This window comes from Onychostruthus taczanowskii, unplaced genomic scaffold (assembly GCF_017590055.1).
Source record: "Onychostruthus taczanowskii isolate IOZ18803 unplaced genomic scaffold, ASM1759005v1 scaffold188, whole genome shotgun sequence".
Lineage (NCBI taxonomy): Eukaryota > Metazoa > Chordata > Aves > Passeriformes > Passeridae > Onychostruthus > Onychostruthus taczanowskii.
Window position 1 is genome coordinate 315,148 of NW_024499106.1, and position 18,634 is coordinate 333,781.

At 55.6% G+C, this 18,634-nt stretch overlaps 1 protein-coding gene and 2 non-coding genes across 6 annotated transcripts; all 3 read left to right on the top strand.

The window, feature by feature from the left end:
* Positions 1 to 837: 837 nt before the first annotated feature.
* KANSL2 (KAT8 regulatory NSL complex subunit 2) lies at positions 838 to 18,293 on the top strand. Of its 4 annotated transcripts, none has more exons than XM_041401291.1 (10): positions 838 to 904; positions 2,149 to 2,406; positions 4,756 to 4,934; positions 6,523 to 6,637; positions 8,833 to 8,996; positions 10,393 to 10,559; positions 11,584 to 11,680; positions 14,500 to 14,753; positions 16,963 to 17,148; positions 17,851 to 18,293. In XM_041401291.1, the coding sequence occupies exons 2-10, from the start codon at positions 2,156 to 2,158 to the stop codon at positions 17,965 to 17,967; spliced, it is 1,530 nt and encodes a 509-aa protein (XP_041257225.1). In that variant the 5' UTR covers positions 838 to 904; positions 2,149 to 2,155; the 3' UTR covers positions 17,968 to 18,293. The 4 variants fall into 4 exon arrangements, with proteins under 4 accessions (XP_041257225.1, XP_041257226.1, XP_041257227.1 ...); XM_041401292.1 differs by having other exon boundaries at positions 862 to 904; positions 2,086 to 2,406; XM_041401293.1 differs by lacking the exon at positions 838 to 904 and having other exon boundaries at positions 1,532 to 2,406; positions 17,854 to 18,293.
* LOC121334322 lies at positions 11,755 to 11,882 on the top strand. Its single transcript, XR_005952429.1, has one exon. It is a non-coding gene; the product is annotated as a small nucleolar RNA SNORA2/SNORA34 family (small nucleolar RNA).
* Positions 17,663 to 17,792, top strand: LOC121334323. The gene has a single exon (XR_005952430.1). It is a non-coding gene; the product is annotated as a small nucleolar RNA SNORA2/SNORA34 family (small nucleolar RNA).
* Positions 18,294 to 18,634: the final 341 nt, after the last annotated feature.

Genomic DNA, 18,634 nt, shown 5'->3' on the forward strand with positions numbered 1-18,634 from the left:
GAAGCAGCTTCTCCTGGAACCTCAGCCCAGGGCCAGGGGACCTGCCAGGGTTTGGGTTGAATATTTGGGAAAGCCCTATTTCCTTTCTTTTTTAGACTTGACTTTTCTGACCTTCAATAAATGGGTGGTCTCTGGATGGTTTTGGGAAACTCTTGTTCCTCCTCGAGCTTGTTTTTAGGAGGAATTCCTGCTGCCAAACCTCCTCCAAGGACTTGGGGACCAATTTGGTCCGGTTTTGGACCAACTCTTAGATTTCAGGCTCTGGGCAAGGCCCATCCCTTGCTTCCCTTCCCTCTTCTGGGGCCCCTCTTGAGGCTCTGCCCTTCCCGGTGGGGAGCAGTGTCGGGAAACCGGGAGGGGACCGAGTGATGCCGGGGGGGGGGCCCAGGGTGGTGCTCTGGGACCAAACCGGGCCTGCTGTGACTCGGGGCCAAAACACACGCCTGGTCCCGGCTCGCTCCACCTCTCCCTCCCGGTTTTGGGGCCGCTGTCCTGCCCCGGGACCCCCCTCCCCGCCGGGTCCTGGCCCGGGATCCATCCCGGTCCTGTCCCGGGACCCCCCTCATCCCCGGTGTCCTGGTCCGGGACCCCCCTCACCCCCGGTGTCCTGGTCCGGGATCCCCCCGGGACCCCCCTCACCCCCGGTGTCCTGGCCCGGGATCCCCCCGGTTCCTGGCCCGGGACCCCCGCCCCGGTCCCGCCGCACCCACGTGTCGCGTTCCCGCCGCGCCGCCCCCACGTGACCCTAGGAAGGCATGGTCGCTCTTTGGTTGAGTGACTGCGAGCTGAGCCAATCACGCGCGTGAACGCCCCCGTAGTCGCGGCTGATTGGCGAGCGGGCGGGCCACTGAAGAGGCGGGGCGGGCGCACGGCGCATCAGCGCGGAGGCCGCGGCGGCAGAGAGGTAAGATGGCGGCGGCGTCTCCTGCTGACAATGGGGCCCAGTGTGCCCCTCAGCGCGGCCCCCGAGCTCTTCTCTAGGGCTCCTCCGTCCTGCACCGTCCCGGAGCCGGGTCTCCTCTCGCTCTCCGCTCCGGTAGCGCTTCCTGGACGCCCCTCAGGGGTGCCCCTCACGCCCGCCGCCCGCGGACAAAATGGCGGCGCCTGGGCGGCGGGAGGGCGCATGCGCGGGAGCGCTGTGGCGGAGCACGTGCGCGGGCGGGAGAGCGGCGGGACGGACCGGGACGGGCACCGGGAGAGAGGCTGGGATGGACCGGGAGAGATCAGGATAGGCACCGGGAGAGAGGCTATGATGGACCAAGATATACCGGAATAGAGGCGGAGATAGAGCAGGATGGGCGCTGGGAGAGGCTGGGATGTCCCGGGATAGATCAGGATAGGCATCGGGGTAGAGGCTATGGTGGACCAGGATGGACCGGAATAGAGGCGGGGATAGGGCAGGGTGGGCACTGGGGGAGGCTGGGATGTACCGGGATAGCTCAGGATGGGCACCGACAGAGAGGCTGGAATGAACCGGGAAAGATCAGGATGGGCACCGACAGAGAGGCTGGAATGAACCGGGATAGATCAGGATAGGCACCGGGAGAGAGGCTATGATGGACCAGGATATACCGGAATAGAGGCGGGGATAGAGCAGGATGGGCACTGGGAGAGGCTGGGATGTACCGGGATAGATCAGGATGGGCACCGACAGAGAGGCTGGAATGAACCGGGATAGATCAGGATGGGCACCAGGAGAGAGGCTGGGGTGGACCGGCATATACCGGAATAGAGGCTGGGATGGACCGGGATATACCGGGACAGAGGCAGAGATAGACCGGGATGAGCACCGGAAAAGAGCGGCATGGAGCGTGGCTGAGGCTGGGTGGGCAGCGGGGATGCCCCGGTCCGGGGGCGTGCACGGACACGGGCAGCGGGGCAGGATACACCGGGACACATCGGGATGGAGGCAGCGATGGGCACTGGGAGCACCGAGGAGATGCTCTGGGGGTGCACTGGGAGAAGAACCCCCCCAGATTTCTGCCGGGTTAAAATCTCCCTCGAGCATTATTGGGAGTTACTCCATAGGAGCAGCCTCATCTTCTGCTGAAGGGCTCCGACGTCGATTCAAATTCTTTCCCCCAGCTGCTCTTCGTTGTGTCAGCGTTTTATTGCGCTCCCTTTCCTTGCTCTGCATCCCTCCTGCAGCGTGGCCATGAACAGGATCCGGATTCACGTGTTACCCACCAGCCGAGGCCGCCTCACCCCGGTGCCACGGCCTCAGGAGCCCCTGGCCTGCTCCTTCGCCCCCCGGCCCTGCTCCCAGCCCCGCCTGGAAGGGCAGGAATTCTGCATCAAGCACATCCTTGAGGACAGGAATGCTCCCTTCAAACAGTGCAGCTACGTGTCCACGAAGAACGGGAAGCGTTGTCCCAATGCTGCTCCCAAACCTGAGAAGAAGGATGGGTGAGTGGCTCTTCCTCCTGCTTTTCCAGTTCCAAACTCTTTGGAATTAAAACAGGCAGGGGGAGGTTTTTCTTGTTGTCCTCCCTTTTGAAGGAAAGGCTGGAGCTCTGTCAGGGGAGATTTAGACTGGATTTTGGGAAAAAAATCTTTTTCTTCCTCCAGTTGAGCACTTGAGCAGCTCCTCAGGGCAGTGGTAACATTCACAGCCCTGCCAAAGCCCAAGGAGTGTTTGGATAATGCACCCAGGAGCATGGTGGGATTTTGGGATGTCCTGTGTAAGGCCAGGAGTTGGACTTGATCCTTGTGGGTCCCTGTCAGGATATTCCATGATTCTTCTCTTTCAGCTGCTGCATTTGGGTTACCTCTGAGAAACATCTCCCTTTTTCCAAAATGTTTTTTAAGCTGGAGAAAGACTCCATGGAGTTATGTGGGGACTGTGGGCTGTGCCCTGACCCAGCAGAAGGTGGCTGCAGTGCTCCAGGCCCTGCACTGGATGTGTGTGTGCAGTCCCTCCCTCATCCCAGCACACCCCGTGTCTGTGCCAGGGGATAATCCCCAGAGCAGCCACTCAGCTCCCTCTGGAGCTTTGGCCTCGTTGTGCTTCTGCCTCCCTTAGGCCTTTAAAATGCTCAAGGGGTGGAACAGTTTTGGCTGATAGAGCACAGATTCCTGACAGGAGCATTGCTTCCAGGATTTACTGGGATGTGGACAGTGGCTGTCTCCACCCTGGTCCCTGTGCCATAAAATGTGAGGAAGGCAGAGTCCAGTGAGAATATTTGGAAGCAGAAAGCTCAAAAATTCACCCACCTCACTGGCTTTGACTGAAAGCTCTTTTTCCTCCCTGCTGCTGGAGCCAGAGGTGATGTTCCCACAGTGGTGGGTGGGCTCTCAGCATTGCCAGGCTGGACCTGCAGGCAGCTCCCTGTGAGGGATTCCAGGTTCCAGGGCTTGTTCCTTGCCCTTCTGCCCTGCTCAGGTGAAACTCTGCATCCAGAGCTGCCCCAGCTCAGGAAAAACATGGAGCAGTTGGAGTGAGTCCAGAGATGAGCACAGGGATGGAGCAGATCTCTTAGAAGGAAAGGCTGAGGGAACTGGGGTTGTTCTGGAGAAAAGAAGCTCAGAGGTGACCTAATTGTGGACTTAAAGTGCCTGAAGGAGCTGCAGGAAAAATGGAGAGAGACTATTTTCAAGGGGTGGAGTGCCAGCACAAGAGGGAATGGCTTCCCACTGCTGGAGGGCAGGGATAAGTGAGATATTTGGAACAAATGTCTCCCTGTGAGGATGGTGAGGCCCTGGAATGGATTTCCTAGAGAAGCTGTGGCTGCCCCTGGATCCCTGGAAGTGTCCAAGGCCCGGTTGGACAGGACTTGGAGCCACCTGGGTAGTGGAATGTGTCCCTGCCCATGGCAGGGGTGAAACTGGATCATCTTGACATTCCCAACCAATCCAGAGCATGCTGGGATTCTGTGACAGTGCAGGAATGTGGAAGGTTTGGGAGCTATTGCAGGGTTGGTGGCTGCTCCTTTGGAATGGCTGTGCTCATTTAAATGCCTTTAGAGGCCTCTTAAAAAGAGGATTTTTCCCCCCACAGCCCCATTTTCTCTGGCATGAGGAAAACATGGAGATTTTAATCCCCAGATTATTGTGGCATCATGCATTTAAACCAGCCCAACTCAGAGCTTCAGGAATGCATTGAGGCAAAAGCAGAGCAGCAGGATCCATGGGAGCTGCTCCTGTGAGGGTGTTCCCTCAGTTTTTGGGTGCCCTGAGGTTGCTGAGCTCTGCTCTTGGAGGCAAAGCCTGGATATCTGTGGCATTCACATTCTCTAGAAAAATCCCTTTGCCCAGGATTTTTCTCCTGGGAAGCCGAGAAGCTTCAGAGAAAAAGAAAACACTTCTACTCACATTTGCTTGTCCTGTGTTTTGCTCATGTGAAATGTGTTTGGAGATTGTTTGGTTGGGTTCTGGTGTGAGTTGTTTTGACTCTGTGGCCAATTACAGCCAAGCTGTGTCAGGACTCTGGAAAGAGTCACAAGTTTTCATTATTAGCTTTTTAGCATTCAGTAAGTATCCCTTCTGTATTCTTCAGTATAGTGTAGCATTCTTTAGTATAATATATTATTATAAAATAATAAGTTAACCTTCTGAAAAAATGGAGTCAGATCCATCATTCCTCCCTGCCACGAGAGTCCCTGCAGATACAATAGATCTCCTTTGGAGTTTGCTGATGGAGGAGGGATTCCAGCAGCAGGAACTGGGAGACCAAGCAGGATCAGGCTGGGGAGGGTGTGCTCAAATCATCTTTTATCTTCTTCCTCCATGATGCTGAACCCCTGCTTTGTCCTGCAGCACCTCGTTCTGCGCGGAGCACGCCCGGCGCAACGCGCTGGCGCTGCAGGCTCAGGTGAAGAAATCCAACCCCGGGCCCGTGGGTGAGACCCTGCTGTGCCAGCTGAGCTCCTATGCCCGGGCAGAGCTGGGCAGCCAGGGTGCCGAGAGCAGCCGCAGCGAGGCCAGCCGCATCCTGGGTGAGCACTGAGCCCGTGCCTTGAGGCTTCAGCCTCTGGTTTTTTTTCCAAATCCTCTGGGGGTACCAGTGGTTGATTTTTCTGGCTCTGGATTGAAGGCACTTTGAGGTGGTAGTTCATGTTTGGACTCGTGTGTTTATTATTTCTCATCAGTAAAACAGTCTCACTGCTGTGAGTTCGGCAGCTCTTCATTAGAAGGCACAAAATGCCCAACAATCTCTTGGTACAAGGTCTTTTCAGACTAAACTGTCCAGTTAAGAACTACACCTGGATTATTTTCCCTTTTAACCCAATAACTGATCCTAAAGAGCCCCAGTTAAGACTTTTCTGCCCAATTACAAAATGCCACCCAGACCCATGAAGAAGAAACCCAGGACCTGTGCTCTCCATCTTGCTTCCATCCACAACATACTAAAAATCCCAAAACCTCAATTTCTCACCAAATGATACACCTCCACTACTCTCTGTAATCTATTTCACACTTTTGTGGGTGCTAGTCTAGCTTGAAGTCTAGGAAGCTTTCTCCATTAATGAAAGTCAAAGTCTGTGCTCCCCTGGGGGTCAGGGCACCCCAGAGCAGACAGGGAAATAGTCTCAGTGCCCTGGGATTTCACAAAATCCTCTACTGCATTAGTGCATAACTCTAAGATCCATATAAAGTGTTAGCTGCTGTCTTCACTTTTTGGTCAGACAGAACAATTCCTCTGGTATTGGAATAAATCATGCAGGACTCCATTTTCTTCATGGTGGAAAATTTCCTAGGGCAATGCCTGGGGAAGTTTATCTGGCTCTTTCTCTGACCAGGCTTTCAGCAGCCACACTCCAGGCCTGAAATCCAAGGACACCCTACAGCTTCAGGCCCTGAAATATATAAACAGAAATTAATTGAAGTGATGCAAACTGGGGGAATATGATTTTGTTACCTGAAGGTAATGAATGAGTTCATTGTCTGAAGGCAATTGGAGGATTAACCCCGATAGATAAATGAACCAAACTTATATCTGTCTGAAAAAACTCGTGACCATCATCCATCTTGGGTGTAGCCTCTAGGAGGCTTTTCACTACCCAAGATGTATCTGTTGAAGGCCTTTAATAAATACCCACTTTATTCTCTTTGTATTGTCTAGCCTCTGTTCTAGGCAGCCACTCCAAGGCATCAAAACCCAAAGACAGTGCCAGGCTGCTCTGTTCCTTTGTGGGAAAGCCAGCAATATCCCTTCTCCAGTCCAGTGGGAAAAAGACCCCATGGTCTGGAGTAAAAGCTGGGGTTTTGTAAAGCCTGGTGTGTCTCGTGCTGCCAGACCCAGATCCTGCAGGTTTAGCATGGAAATAACACCACTAGAATTCCCTGGTTCCTGGGAGGGCTGAAGCATCATTCCCAGTGTGTTTTGGTTGTTCTGGCTGTTCCAAACTGGGAGGTTTCCCATTATTTCCTGCTCCATGTCCCTCACTCAGAGTTTTGAGGTGGAAAATTCTCTCTTGGCATGATGCAGAGCCTGCTCAGCTCCATGGGGCCGAGCTCCAGGGTGTCCCTGGCCATCCTGGGATGTGGGACAGTGTCCTGTGACTCTGCTGCTGTGTCTTGCAGACGAGGACAGCTGGAGTGACTGTGAGCAGGACCCTGTCACCGTGGAGCAGACGTGGCGTGGGGACCCTGACAGCGACGCCGACAGCATCGACAGCGACCAGGAGGATCCCCTCAAGTAGGTTGGGGGGGTAGTTAAATTTTACATTTTGGGGGGGTTCAGCCTGGAAGAAAGGCTCAGGGGGGACCTTCTGGCTCTCCACAACTCCCTGACAGGAGGCTGCAGCCAAGTTGGGGTCAGGCTTTGCTCCCGTGAAAAGAGACAGGACAAGGGGAAGCAGCCTCAGTCTGTGCCAGGTGAGGTTCAGGTTGGACATCAGGAGGAATTTCTTCATGGAAAGACTTGGCAGACATTGGAACTGCCCAGGAAGGAGGTGGAGTCAGCAGTTAAATTTACATTTTGGGGGGGCTCAACCTGGAAAAAAGGCTCAAGGGGGACCTTCTGGCTCAACTCCCTGACAGGAGGCTGCAGCCAAGTTGGGGTCAGGCTTTGCTCCCGTGAAAAGAGACAGGACAAGGGGAAGCAGCCTCAGTCTGTGCCAGGTGAGGTTCAGGTTGGACATCAGGAGGAATTTCTTCATGGAAAGACTTGGCAGACATTGGAACTGCCCAGGAAGGAGGTGGAGTCCCATCCCTGGAGGTCCAAGGAATGACTGCATGTGGCACTCAGGACTCTGATGGGGGTCAGTCACAGGCTGGACTCAATCAACCTATGGAATTTTGGGATTCCATGGTGGCTGCTGCCTGCTACACACATGTTCCATGTTCTGGGTTCACTGTGGCTCCAGGGGACAGTGGTTGTGTTAAAAACGTGACAATATGAATGGTTTTTCATGGATTTGTGCCCATATGGTTTGTTGGCTGTGGATACACTCTGGTCCTGGAGTTGGGGTTTTCTGAGCAGCACTTGCTGCTCATCCTCTTCCCGAGTGGAGTGGATCTCTCAGCAGCTTCTCTGGGTGATCCTGTCTCTTAAAAAAAGCCTGAAATTGAGTATTTCAGCTCATCACTTGTTGGTGGTGTAACCCAGAGTGTTCCAAATAACATCAGTGTTGTTTGTGGGGGGGGAATAGCTCAGAGGGACCCCCACATAATAATAATAGTAGTAGTAATAATAATAATAATAATAATGAGATAACATGTTCCATGTTCTGGGTTCACTGTGGCTCCAGGGGACAGTGGTTGTGTTAAAAACGTGACAATATCAATGGTTTTTCATGGATTTGTGCCCATATGGTTTGTTGGCTGTGGATACACTGGAGCTGGGGTTTTCTGGGCAGCACTTGCTGCTCATCCTCTTCCATAGTGGAGTGGATCTCTCAGCAGCTTCTCTGGCTGATCCTGTCTCTTACAAAAAGCCTGAAATTGAGTATTTCAGCTCATCACTTGTTGGTGGTGTAACCCAGAGTGTTCCAAATAACATCAGTGTTGTTTGTGGGGGGGGAATAGCTCAGAGGGACCCCCACATAATAATAATAGTAGTAGTAATAATAATAATAATAATGAGATAACCCCACAGATTCAGAGAATCAAGCCTTGAGGGTCTCCCAGATCCTTTGGGGGATCAGCCCTGAGGCACCCCCAAACCCTTTGGAAGAATAACCCTGAGAAACTTCCCCCAATCTTTGGGGGTTAAGCCTTGAGAGACCTCCCTTCAGGAGAACAGCCCCATGGGACCACTCCGTGTCATTTGGGGTTTAGCCCCGAAGGACCTCCACACTCTTTGGGGCAGCAACCCTAGAGGACCCCCACACCCTGAGGGGGATCAATCCTGAGGGATCCCCACACCCTGAGGGGGATCAACCCTGGGGGATCCCCACACCCTGAGGGGGATCAACCCTGGGGGATCCCCACACCCTGAGGGGGTTCAACCTTGAGGGATCCCCACACCCTGAGGGGGATCAACCTTGAGGGATCCCCACACCCTGAGGGGGATCAACCTTGGGGGATCCCCACACCCTGAGGGGGATCAACCTTGAGGGATCCCCACACCTTTGGGGGTTCAGCCTTGAGAAACCCCCACGTCCTTTTGGAGAACAGTCCTGAGGATCCCCCACACCCTTTGGGGGTTCATCCCTGAGGAACCCCAGACTCTTCAGCAGAAAAGGCCCATGGGATCCCCAGACCCTTCAGGGATCAGCCCCAGGGAGACCCTCATGCCATATAGAGGCTCATCCCCTGAAAGACCCTCAGATTCTTCAGCAGAAAAAAACCCACAGGATCCCCAGACCCTTCAGGGATCCACCCCCACACCTTTTGTGGGGTCAGTCTCCAGGGACCCCCCAAACAGACCCTGTTCCCTGGGTTTTCCAGGCATGCTGGGGTGTACACGGCCGAGGAGGTGGCTCTGATCATGAGGGAGAAGCTGATCCGCCTCCAGTCCCTCTACATCGACCAGTTCAAGCGGCTCCAGCACCTGCTGAAGGAGAAGAAACGCCGGTTCCTGCACAGCAGGAAGGGAGAGCACGAGGCCATCGGTGAGCCCAGACCTCCTGCCTGAGGGTGTGCCCAGAAATCTGCTAAAAAAAGGAGGGTTTGGGCCTTGCTAGAGGCAGATTTCAGAGCAGGGTAAGGGCAGGGTTCTACACTCAGTGTTTTATTGAGGGGCTGGAGCATGTCTGGAGATGGGGGAGTGGCTGGAGCACAAGGAGAAGGAGCTGGGGAGGGGCTGAGCCTGGAGAAAAGAGAGGTGGGACCATCTCACTCTGTAACTCCCTGACAGGAGAGTGCAGCCAGGTCGGGATCTGCTCCCACAGAACAATGAGACAAAAGGAAATGGCCTCAAACTGTGCCAGGGGAGGTTTGGGGTGGGCATCAAGAGGATTTCTGTATGGAAAAGGGGTCAGGCATTGGAACTGCCGAGAGAGATGGTGGAGTCTCTGCCCCCAGAGGTTCAGGGAGCAACTGGACATTGCACTCAGTGCTCTGGTGTGGTTGGCAAGGTAGGGATCAGTCGCAGGTTGGACTCTGATCCTGGAGAGCTCTTCCAGCCTGAGTGATTCCATGATTCTGTGCTGGTCCTGTGCCCAGAGATCCCTATCACTGCAGTTCCAAAGCTTGTGCATTTCTTTGCTCTTCAGAGCTTGCAGCCTTGGCAGGAAATGAGCTATAATGTTAATTCTGAGACAAAAGTGCTTATTTTGTACTGGGATTTCCTGTTTTTTCCTTTTACGAACAAAAAATGTTCATCCATAAGGCCCTTGGTGTGTGGACAGGAGCTGGTTCCAGTAACACCAGTGCTGCTGTACTGGCATATTCCTCCTTAGCTTTCCCTCTGCCTCTGCTGGCATTCTCTCTGTGCAGAGCATGCTCTTGGAATCAGGAATTCCCAGTTCAACAGAGGCAAAACCGAGTTGTGTAACTGATCCCAAGTATTGCAGAGCAAAGGACTCTTTTTCCAGCATCATCCTTTAATAGCTCATCCTGGAAAACGCCATAATTCAGCTCAGGCTCAAGTAAAAATAACCAGGAGTTTGGTACATAACAATTTTGCAGAACTCTTTTTAGCAAACGAGGCAGAGAAAAGCAGATCCTGAGCGTTGCCCTGTAATTACATCAGGAATGCTGGCGGGAAGCTTCCAGAACTCGCACAGGAGTGACCTGGAATTTGACAAGTTTCTATTCTGCTGCTGAAATCACAATGCACGGGAGTGGCTGAATTATTTTTAAAGGAGGTTTTAAAAATAATCTGTGTGCCCAAGTATTCCTGCTGCTTGAGGAGAGGTCAGGATAAATTTTGGGATGGAACCTGCACCAGCAGGCGTCACCCAAAGCTGCGCTTCTGCCGGTGCTGTGGATGGAGCCCTCAAAGCCCTCCATGGCCGATCTGCTAAAAAACCAGCCAGATTCCTGACTCTTCCTTTATTCCTGCAGGGAGCAGCCTCCTGACAGGGCCAGAGGGGCTGATGGCCAAGGAGAGGGAGAACCTGAAGAGGCTCAAGTGCCTGCGGCGCTACCGGCAGCGCTACGGGGTGGAGGCTCTGCTGCACCGGCAGCTCCGCGAGCGCAGGGTCCTGGCCACTGATGGCGCAGCCCAGCAGGTCCGTGGGGACATCCAGGATGGGTCTCTCCTCTCCTCTCTTGCTGGGAGTGACCCCACGCCCTGGCAGGTTGCTCTGTGTAACACCCTTCCTGCAGGGCTGCCACCCTCTTGGGTTTGGAGAAGCTCTTGGGATTGTTGTGGGAGCTTCTGGGTCTGTGAGAGCTCCTGTGTCTGCAAGAGCTCTCAGGTCTGTGGGAGCTCCTGTCCTTCCTGCAAGGACAGCCCTAGCTGCCACCCTCCTGGGTTTGGAGAAGCTTCTGGGGTTGTTGAGGTTTGTGGGAGCTTCTGGATCTGTGGGAGCTCCCATGTGTGCAAGAGCTCTTGGTTCTGTGGGAGCTCCTGTCCTTCCTGCAAGGACAGCCCTAGCTGCCACCCTCCTGGGTTTGGAGAAGCTTCTTGGGGTTGTTGTGGGAGCTTCTGGATCTGTGAGAGCTCCTGTGTGTGCAAGAGCTCTTGGGTCTGCGGGAGCTCTTGGTGTCCACACCTTGAATGCTGGGGTCAGTTTTGGGTGCTCGCAGCAAGAAAGACTTTGAGGGTCAAGTCTAGAGAAGGGAATGGAGCTGGGAAAGGGACTGGAGCACAAGAAGGGTCTGGAAAACTCCTGAGGACATGAGGGAGCTGGGGGGCTCATCCTGGAGAAAGGAGGGCTCAGGGTATTTGGAGGCTTGAGGATTTTTGGGAGCTCCTGGGTCTAAGTGAGTCCATTCCAGTGCCTGAAAGAGGCTTAATAAAAAGAGAGAGAGAGAGTTTTAAATAGACATCCAATGACAGGACAAGAGGAAATGGTGTTAAACTAAGAGATGAGAGGTTTAGATGGGATATTGGGATCAAATTCCTCCCTGTGAGGTTGGAGAGGCCCTGGAATGGATTTCCCAGAGCACCTGATGGGTTGCCCCATCCCTGGAAGTGCCAGGTTGGATATGGCTTAGAGCAGCCTGGGACAGTGGAAGATGTCCTTGCCTGTGGGAACAGGAGCTTAAGGAGCTTTAAGGTCTCTCCCAACCCAAATTCCATGATTTCAGGCTCACACCACCCGCTCCAGCCAGCGCTGCTTGGCCTTTGTCGATGACGTCCGATGCTCCAACCCGTCCCTGCCCATGACCCGGCACTGCCTCACACGTATCCTTTGATCCACCCTCCTCCTGAGTGCTGGCCAGCAGTTTGCCCCGTGGCTGTGCCTCTTTTCTCCCTCTCTGGCCCTGAATCAAGGCCCTCGGTTTGCTGTAGCCGTTGGTTTCAAGCAGGAGCCCAGAGGAAATGTCTCCCTGTCTGTTGGTGCTCCCATCCCGTGGAACAGCCAATTCGTATGGGAGCAACAAAGGGCTGGGCTGGTCCCAGGAGTGCTCCTGGTGTGGCCTCCTGGGTCCAGAGCATCCAAACACAATGGGCATTTCACTTGGAAACAGAGAGCCCAGGCAGGCTTAACTGTGAGGGGTGTGCATGGTTCCCCTCCAGGGATGGGGATCCTCTTTGAGCAGCCCTTCCAATCTCTGACCACCCTTTCCATGGAAGGAATTCAGAAATTACCAATTCAGAAATTCCTGAACCTCCCCTGGCAAAGCTCGAGGCTCTTCCCTCTTGTCCTGTCCCTTGTTCCTTGGGAGCAGAGCCTACCTCCCACCTGAGGACACACACACCAGAGCACGGCCTTGGGGATTTTTGGGAGGATCTGGAGGGGTACTTTGAGCCTCTTTGGAGCTGCTGTGACCCAGCTCGGTCTCTGTGACCTTTCAAAAGGTTCTCGTGTGTGTGAAGAGCCTAGAGCTGTTCCACTTCCCAAATCGGCCTCAACTCTTGGAGAGCTGGCTCTGAAAGTTCCACTGGGATCCCCCAAGTCAGGGATGACCCCCCAGTGTGGGATCAGGGATTCCCCAGCTCAGGGATGACCCCCAGTGTGGGATCAAAAATTCCTCAGCTTGGGGATGACCCCCAATATGGGATCAGGGATTCCCCAGCTCAGGGGTGACCCCAATATGGGATCCAGCATTGCCCTGGGTGCATCTTCTCCATCCTCTCTGTGGGATTGGGAGGATGTGTCCAGGTTTGGATCAGGCTGGAGCTGCAGGAGGGAGCAGTGGGGTGAGTCAGGACAAATTCTGGCACTGTGTCCCAGGGCTGGGTGAGGAGGAGCTTCTGGATCTGTAAGAGATCTTGGATTTGTGGGAGGTGCTGGGTTGGTGTGAGCTCTTGGGTTTATGAGTTCCTGGGCCTGTGGGAACTCCTGGGTTTGTGGGAGCTCCTGGGTCTGCAGGAGCTCATGAGTTTTTGGAAGCTGTTGAGGAGTTTTCAGATTTCTTGGGAGATTCTGGATTTTTGAGAGCCCTTGGGTTATTTTTTCCCTGGAGTTCTCATACTCCCCCAGCCCTGTGCAGGGAGCAGGAGCTGGAAGCTGCCTTTGTTTCTCTCTAACCACCACAGACCTCAAAATAAAGACAGGAGAAATCCCATAAAACAGCCAGAGAAGCTGCTGTTGGCAGCTGGTGCTCCCGGGAGGGAGGGAAGAGCTGGGTCTGGCGGGAGCTCTCAGCTGACTCTCTCAGTGACACAAACAAGCTTTTCCTGGGGCAGCTGATAACATCTGATAACATCTGTGGCTTTTCGGGAGGCTCTTGGGCTCTGTTTGCTTCCAGGAGCTGGATTGTTTGTGACAGGGCACTAAAGGGATGGGGGAAGGCTGGGAGGCTCCAGATGGAGCCTGGGATTTTTGTCCTCTTGGCAATCTGTGCTTTTGGCTACCAGTAAAGTCAGTGCTGGAGCTGGGAGTTGCTCCAGGAGATGAAAATCTGAATTCCCCACCCCCTGTTCCCTCACTACATCTTCCCTTGGGTGTCCCAGGTCCTTCTCTCTTGGGCTGGGCTCTGACATTGCTGCCAGCCCAGATTCTGGCTCCCCATGGCCTGCCAGGAGGTGGATTCCTGAGAAATCCTTGGAGTAGAGAGGAGAGGAGGGAGGGGTGAATCTCAAACCTAGCCAGCTTAAGAAACTGGCTTGAACTTGGTGTCTTTTCCCAGTTTTATCTGGGTTTGGGATTTTTTTTTCCCCTTCCCACACTGGTGTGTGAGGAAATTGCAGTTGGGATGATCCTGGTTGGGAGGGGATGGAAGAGGAGAAAAGTGGGAGGAGGAAGAGGAAGGGGTTGGAAGAAAAGGATGGGGATCAGAAGAGGAGAGAAAGGGATGGGAAGAAAAGGTTGGAAGAAGTGAATGGGGGTTGAAAAAGAGGAAGGGGTGGGAAGAAGAGAAAGATTGAGAGAGGAAAAGGAGTGGAGTCAGAAGAGGAGGATGGGATCAGAATAGGGCTTGGAAGAAGAGGATGGGTGTGGGAGGAGGAGGAAGGGGTTGGAAGGTGCTGGGTTCAGAGCAGGCTGGGTTTTGATCTGTAGCTCCTCTGGATCACTCTGCAAGTGTGATGCAATTGAAGCAGAGTTTCTGTTTGGGATTAAAGGCAGGAAATCCCATTTACACCTCTGGCAGGAACAGGTTTTCCACTGGGAAGGAAAATGCAGTGGGAAGATAGAAATACCATAACTGAACTCCTGGCTGTGGAAAAGGCATTGTGTGTGCTGGGATCTCCCTGCCTGTGGGGCTGGAGCTGATCATTTTCCATGGATGTCTGCAAACAAAAGTTAATCCTGTGCCTTTGTGACATCCAGCTGAGAATCTGTGAGTGGTTTCCAGGGATCCAGCCACATCTCCCAGCCCCCACAGGGCGGGGGGGGTGCTGTGGCTGTTGTCCCAGTTTTCCATCATGGAAATGATGTCACCCACATCCCTGGGCAGTTGGGGTGCAGCTCTGACCTCTGGATTCCTGATCTGGTAGAAATGGGGGTGAGTTTAACACCATTTGTGGGAGAATTTGGAGCATTTCTCAGCATTTCCCCCCCTCTGGATGCGTCTCTGCCTGCTCCCCTGCTGCTTTCCTTGACCTCCTCTTCCCAGATATCTGCCAGGATACAAACCAGACACTTTTCAAGCCGTGCCAGGGCTCTGAGGAAGTTCCCTGCAACAAGCCCGTGCCCGTGAGCCTGTCTGAGGAGCCGTGCTGCCCCCTGCACCTCCGGCTGCCCCCCCAGATGTACGTGCCAGAGCAGGTCCTGGCAGTGCCCCAGGAGCTGGGGGCTGCTCCCACGGATCTGTACCTGAGCGCGGCCGAGCTCCAGCCCACGGAGAGTTTGCCCCTGGAATTCAGTGATGTAAGTGGCAAAGCTGCCCCTCTGCCCACCTGAGTGCCCAGCTGAGTCCGGGGCTGGGGTCCTCAGCACAGGAGGAGCTGCTGGAGTGAGGGCTGGAACAGCTCTGGAGCCAGGATGGGGGTGTGTGGCCTGGAGAGGAGAAGGATCCAGGGATATTTTGAACCCCTTGCAGTGCCTGCATGTCTGACCTGGAGAGGAGAAGGATCCAGGGATATTTTGAACCCCTTGCAGTGCCTGCAGAGAGTTGGAGAGGGACCTGGGACGAAGGATGGAGTGCCAGGACAAGGGGGAATAGCTTCTAGTGCCAGAGAGCAGGGGTAGGTGGGATATTGGAAAGGAATTGCTGTGAGGGTGAGGAGGCCCTGGCACAGCTGTGGCTGCCCCTGGATCCCTGAAGGTGTCCAAGGCCAAGCTGGACAAGGTTTGGAGCCACCTGGGATAGTGGAAGTGTTCCTGCCAGTGGCAGGGGTGAAACTGGATCATCTTGACATTCCCAACCAATCCAGAGCATCCTGGGATTCTGTGAAAATGCAGGAATGTGGAAGGTTTGGGAGCTATTGCAGGGCTGGTGGCTGTTCCTTTGGAATGGCTGTGCTCTTTAAGAGCAGGGACCTCTTAAAGAGAGGATTTCCCCCCACCCCCCTACCCCCATTTTCTCTGGCACGAGGAAAACATGAAGATTTTAATCCCCAGATTATTGTGGCATCATGCATTTAAACCAGCCCAGCTCAGAGCTTCAGGAATGCACTGAGGCAAAAGCAGAGCAGCAGGATCCATGGGAGCTGCTCCTGTGAGGGTGTCCCCTCAGTGTTTGGGTGCCCTGAGGTTGCTGAGCTCTGCTCTTGGAGGCAAAACTTGGAACTCCTTTGGAGTTTGGTGCTGGAGGAGGGATTCCAGCAGCAGGAGCTGGGAGAGCAAGCAGGGTCAGGCTGGGGGAGGGCCCAGATCAGATCCCAGCCCCTTTCTGTGCAAACAGAAGGGATTTTTTTTGGCTTAGAAAGGGAAACCAGGACTGTTTTCCCTCATCCTGTCCTTTGAGAGGGTTCTGAGCTCCCTCTGGAGCGCTGTGGAAGCTGCTGGGGGCATCTGTGTTGTGTCTCACGTTGTGCCAGGCTGGGGAAGTGCCACTTGTGAGTCACAGGAATCTCACCCTCGTGTCAAACCCCCTTTGGAGCCAAAACAAATCCCAGCCTCTCCTGCATCCCAGCCTCTCCCGAATCCCGAATTCCCTTGTCAGGGAGGGCAGATGGAGGAGTGCTCAGAGCCTGTCCATCCCCATCTGTGCTGTCAGGGCAAACAGAGGAGGTGTGACATCCTAGGACAGGGTGGGGATGTTCCAGGTGTCCCCAGGAGTGTGTGTGACATCCTGGAGCTGCTCTGGGGGTCCCCTGGAGTGTGTGTGTGACATCCTGGAACTGCTCTGGGGATCCCCTGGAGTGTGTGTGTGACATCCTGGAGCTGCTCTGGGGGTCCCCTGGAGTGTGTGTGACATCCTGGAGCTGCTCTGGGGGTCCCCAAGAGTGTGTGTGTGACATCCTGGAGCTGCTCTGGGGGTCCCCTGGAGTGTGTGTGACATCCTGGAGCTGGGGGACTGCTCTGGGGGTCCCCAGGAGTGTGTGTGACATCCTGGAACTGCTCTGGGGGTCCCCAAGAGTGTGTGTGACATCCTGGAGCTGCTCTGGGGGTCCCCTGGAGTGTGTGTGTGACATCCTGGAGCTGCTCTGGGGGTCCCCTGGAGTGTGTGTGACATCCTGGAACTGCTCTGGGGGTCCCCTGGAGCGTGTGTGTGACATCCAGGAGCTGGGGGACTGCTCTGGGGGTCCCCAGGCGTGTGTGTGACGTCCTGGAACTGCTCTGGGGGTCCCCTGGAGGGTGTGTGACATCCTGGAGCTGGGGAACTGCTCTGGGGGTCCCCAGAAGGGTGTGACTGGACCCTGTCAAAGCCATTCCAGGTGCTGGAGGGACACTTTGGGGACAGTGTATCACGCTGGGCTCCAGGTGGTGTGTCCCTCAGCAGTGCCAGCCGGGATCATGGCATTCCAGGAGGAGGAGGAGGAGGGGGTTCCTGGGGTGTGTTCCTGGCTGCTGGCCAGGGGCCCCCCTGGCATGGTGCCCACTTCTCCAGCCTTCCTTCTCCCTTTCCTGCTGCTCCAGAGCATTGGAGCCTCCTCAGCCCCCTCCTGACCAGTCCTGCTCTTTTCCCTGCCAGGACCTGGACGTGGTGGGTGATGGGATGCAGTGCCCCCCATCCCCTCTGCTCTTTGACCCTTCTGTGACCCTCGATCCATCCCTGAGGGACATGGCCGAGGCTCCCATCGACATCCTGGCCCTGGAGGAGCCCGACAGGGGCAGCTCCTCCACCCCCCTGGTCCCTCCAGCCGAGGGTCCTGCCCAGGTACGGCCAGGTGGGACTGATCCTCCCCCCAGGTGGGTTTTTCCCAGCAGGAACCCCCCCTCCTCTTCCTCCCACCAGCTCGTGGGGCTCCTCTCCCACACAGCAGCTCCAGAGCCTGGGTGTGCCCAAGGTCTGGATGGCATTAGGAGTGCAGGGTGGTGGTGGCAGCCAGAAGCTGGCCCCGAGGTGGCTCTGTGGGTGGCTCAGTGCCACCCTTGTCCTGGGCATGGATGTCCTGGGAATGTCTGGGATGCTGGGGATGTCTGGCCAAGGGTTTTGCCTGCTGTTGGAACCTCTTAATCCCAGCTGGGGTTTTTTAAGGGAGTTATTTCCCAGCTCAGGGGTTCTCCTTTCTTCTTGGGAGTCTTAATTTTCACTGGGATAACTGAAATTTGTTCCTGTCATCCTTTCTGGAGCCTGGGGCTTCTTTGGGGTGTCCCCACAAGGACAGGTGATGTCACCCGCTGTCCTGGGGTGAAGGCCAAGTTTTGGGGTGGGGGTGGGAGCCACATGCCAGGCTCTGACTGAAGACCCCCAGTTTTTGCTGTAGCTGTTGGTTTCAAGCAGGAGCCCAGAGGAAAAGTCTCCCGGTCTGTTGGTGCTCCCAGCCCGTGGAGTGACCAATTCGTGTGGGAGTGACACTGCCCCGGGCTGTGTCCCAGCACTGCCAACACCCCATCCCCGGTCCCTGTGCTGTCCCAGCAGTGTCACCTCCCGTTCCAGCCCCGGGAGGAGCAGCAGCCACAGGAAACGGCCTCGTCCAGCCCGGCCCGGGGAGCAGCGGCCAACGGGAGCCTGGAGCCGGGGGCCGTGGGCTGAGCCCGGCAGCCCCGGGGTCCCCACACCCGGGGGACCCTCAGCGTGGGACCTGGGGGGGCTGGAGTGCTGCTCCAGTGCCAGGATGAGCTGCAGCTCCAGCTCTGCTGATCCCAGGAGCCACAGGAACCCCTGGAACGCCAGGATGGAGCTCCAGACCTCCCGTCCTCCGTGGGGATGGAGTAGCCACAGGAGGCTGGGGGTGGGAAAATCACGAAATTTTGGGGGTCTCTGCCGTGCCCTGGGGGGGTGATGTGGCCCTGTGATGTTTTGGGGGGACAGAGGTTCCATCCCGCGGGTCCCCCCACAATAAAGTGATGGAGGTGGGTGCTCGGTGTCCCTGTGTCCTGTGGATGAGCCCAGAAATTGGGGACTGCCCTGGGGGGGCTGGGTGTCCTCCCGGGGAGGGGGGGGGTCCCTGCTGCTGCCAGACCCCGACTGCTGCTACCGGGGGGTCCCTTTGGGGGTCACCCTTTATTTCGGTTCGGCTGCCGTGGCGGGGGGGCCACGCCCGGGAAGGCTCCGTGGGGTGCGGGGCGAGCCGGTCCCATCCCGGGCCAGCCGCCACCGGGGGCTCGGTACCGATTCCCGCCGGGAGGAAGGAGGGGCGGGGGTCCCGGCTCCGTTACGGGCGGTTCCGGGGATCACGGGAAGGGGGGATTCGCGGGGG

Bases quoted from the DNA above. Each gene is read 5' to 3' on its own strand.
- KANSL2 (XM_041401291.1), top strand. From the start codon at position 2,156: ATGAACAGGATCCGGATTCACGTGTTACCCACCAGCCGAGGCCGCCTC. The intron at 2,407-4,755 runs GTGAGTGGCTCT...TTTGTCCTGCAG, and splicing joins AAACCTGAGAAGAAGGATGG to CACCTCGTTCTGCGCGGAGC. The intron at 17,149-17,850 runs GTACGGCCAGGT...GTGCTGTCCCAG, and splicing joins CAGCCGAGGGTCCTGCCCAG to CAGTGTCACCTCCCGTTCCA.